A 1,388-nucleotide genomic window follows, 5' to 3' on the forward strand; every position below is an offset into this window, starting at 1 on the left:
AAAAAAAACTCCTTGTAGTTCGGTTATTTTTGCTTTTCAACCATAAATGTTCTTATCAACAAAGTTCCTGTTTTAATGACAGCAATTGTTTGCAACAGTCTGTGATCTGATTGTTTAAACTACTGCTGTATGGTTACAGTTATTATTAAAATAAAAGTAATTTCAGCCTGCGTCATGCCTGAATACTGTGTCATAATGTTTCTATTGTTCAATTAAGGCCAACCAACAAGTCAAACCAGTAGGGAAGGGAAGTAAACTTAAACTATGACAAATAAAGCTGAAAGAAAAGCACACACAGCAAGGACACTGAACAGACAAGACTGTCCTCCTCCCGAAAAACATCTGAGACCTTTTTCTGTGCCTTTTCTAATCTTTTTTTATTTTTTTGTCTTTTGACAACATGGACGGTCAGTTGAGTTTATTTTCATATCTGAATTACATGTTTAGCTTCACCTACTCTCTGAACTTTAAACATACTGTCACAAATAGATGGTTAGATTTCAAACTAATACCTATGTACTATAAGTATTGACCCTTTAGGATACAGTATGTACTGCTGAGATGAAATGCCTAAATGCAAAACACGTGAACCATACACATCTCAATTTTAGGGTCAGGCTTTAGTGTGCATTTAGTACAACGGGAGAAAAAAACAAAACAAATGACAAATATTTTTGGATTTTTAATTCATTAACTATTTCAATTGTTCATAACTTTATTTTCAATTATATTGAAATATTGTATGTCTGTAGTATAAAAAAGGGAAGCGGCAATCATTTTAACTTCAAGGAAGTAATTTGTATCCCAATAGAAACAATAAAACAGGTTGCACGCTCAGCCATTGTGTTACAGCCAAAGTTGTTGCTATAGCAACTAGAGTGTAGTCCAAACAGCTGATGGTGAGACTGTCTAAAATAATAAATGTATTTTTTTGACAGATTTGACTTATTTATTAAAGGATTTAGAGTTCTAATAAAGACATTTGTTTTGGTAGAGTTCATCATAATTTCCTACTGATGAATAACACAAACAAAATATAATATAATAAAGGCCTAGACAAACTATAGTTTGGGTGGCTGTGGCTGAATGGTTAGAGCAGTTGTTTTCCAATGCACGAGCTGGGGGTTAGATTCCACCAGCAGTCGCATGCCAAAGTGTCCCTGGGCAAGACAATGAAACCCTCATTGCCTTTGATGTGTGTCCCATCAGTGTATGACTGTGATAAAGCACCAATTATTATTTGTAAAGAAATAGTGGAGTGCTGTATTAATGGGTAATTTAGAGCACAGATTGTGTTGTAAAGTGCTTTGAGTATCTTAATAAGATGGAAAAGGTGCTAAATACTGTAAGTACAGTCCATTTACCATATACACTTTTATAGAATGATA

At 33.9% G+C, this 1,388-nt stretch overlaps 1 protein-coding gene across 1 annotated transcript in view; it reads left to right on the top strand.

Moving 5' to 3' along the window:
- The first annotated feature begins 400 nt into the window (after positions 1-400).
- LOC119414808 (GTPase IMAP family member 7-like) overlaps positions 401-1,388 on the top strand; it is an 8,651-nt gene continuing 7,663 nt past the window's right edge. The window contains exon 1 of the mRNA XM_037681927.1: positions 401-407. Coding sequence (XP_037537855.1) covers positions 401-407 — 7 coding nt within the window. The remainder of the gene's footprint in view (positions 408-1,388) is intronic.

This window comes from Nematolebias whitei, chromosome 1 (assembly GCF_014905685.2).
Source record: "Nematolebias whitei isolate Nwh7 chromosome 1, NemWhi1, whole genome shotgun sequence".
NCBI lineage: Eukaryota > Metazoa > Chordata > Actinopteri > Cyprinodontiformes > Rivulidae > Nematolebias > Nematolebias whitei.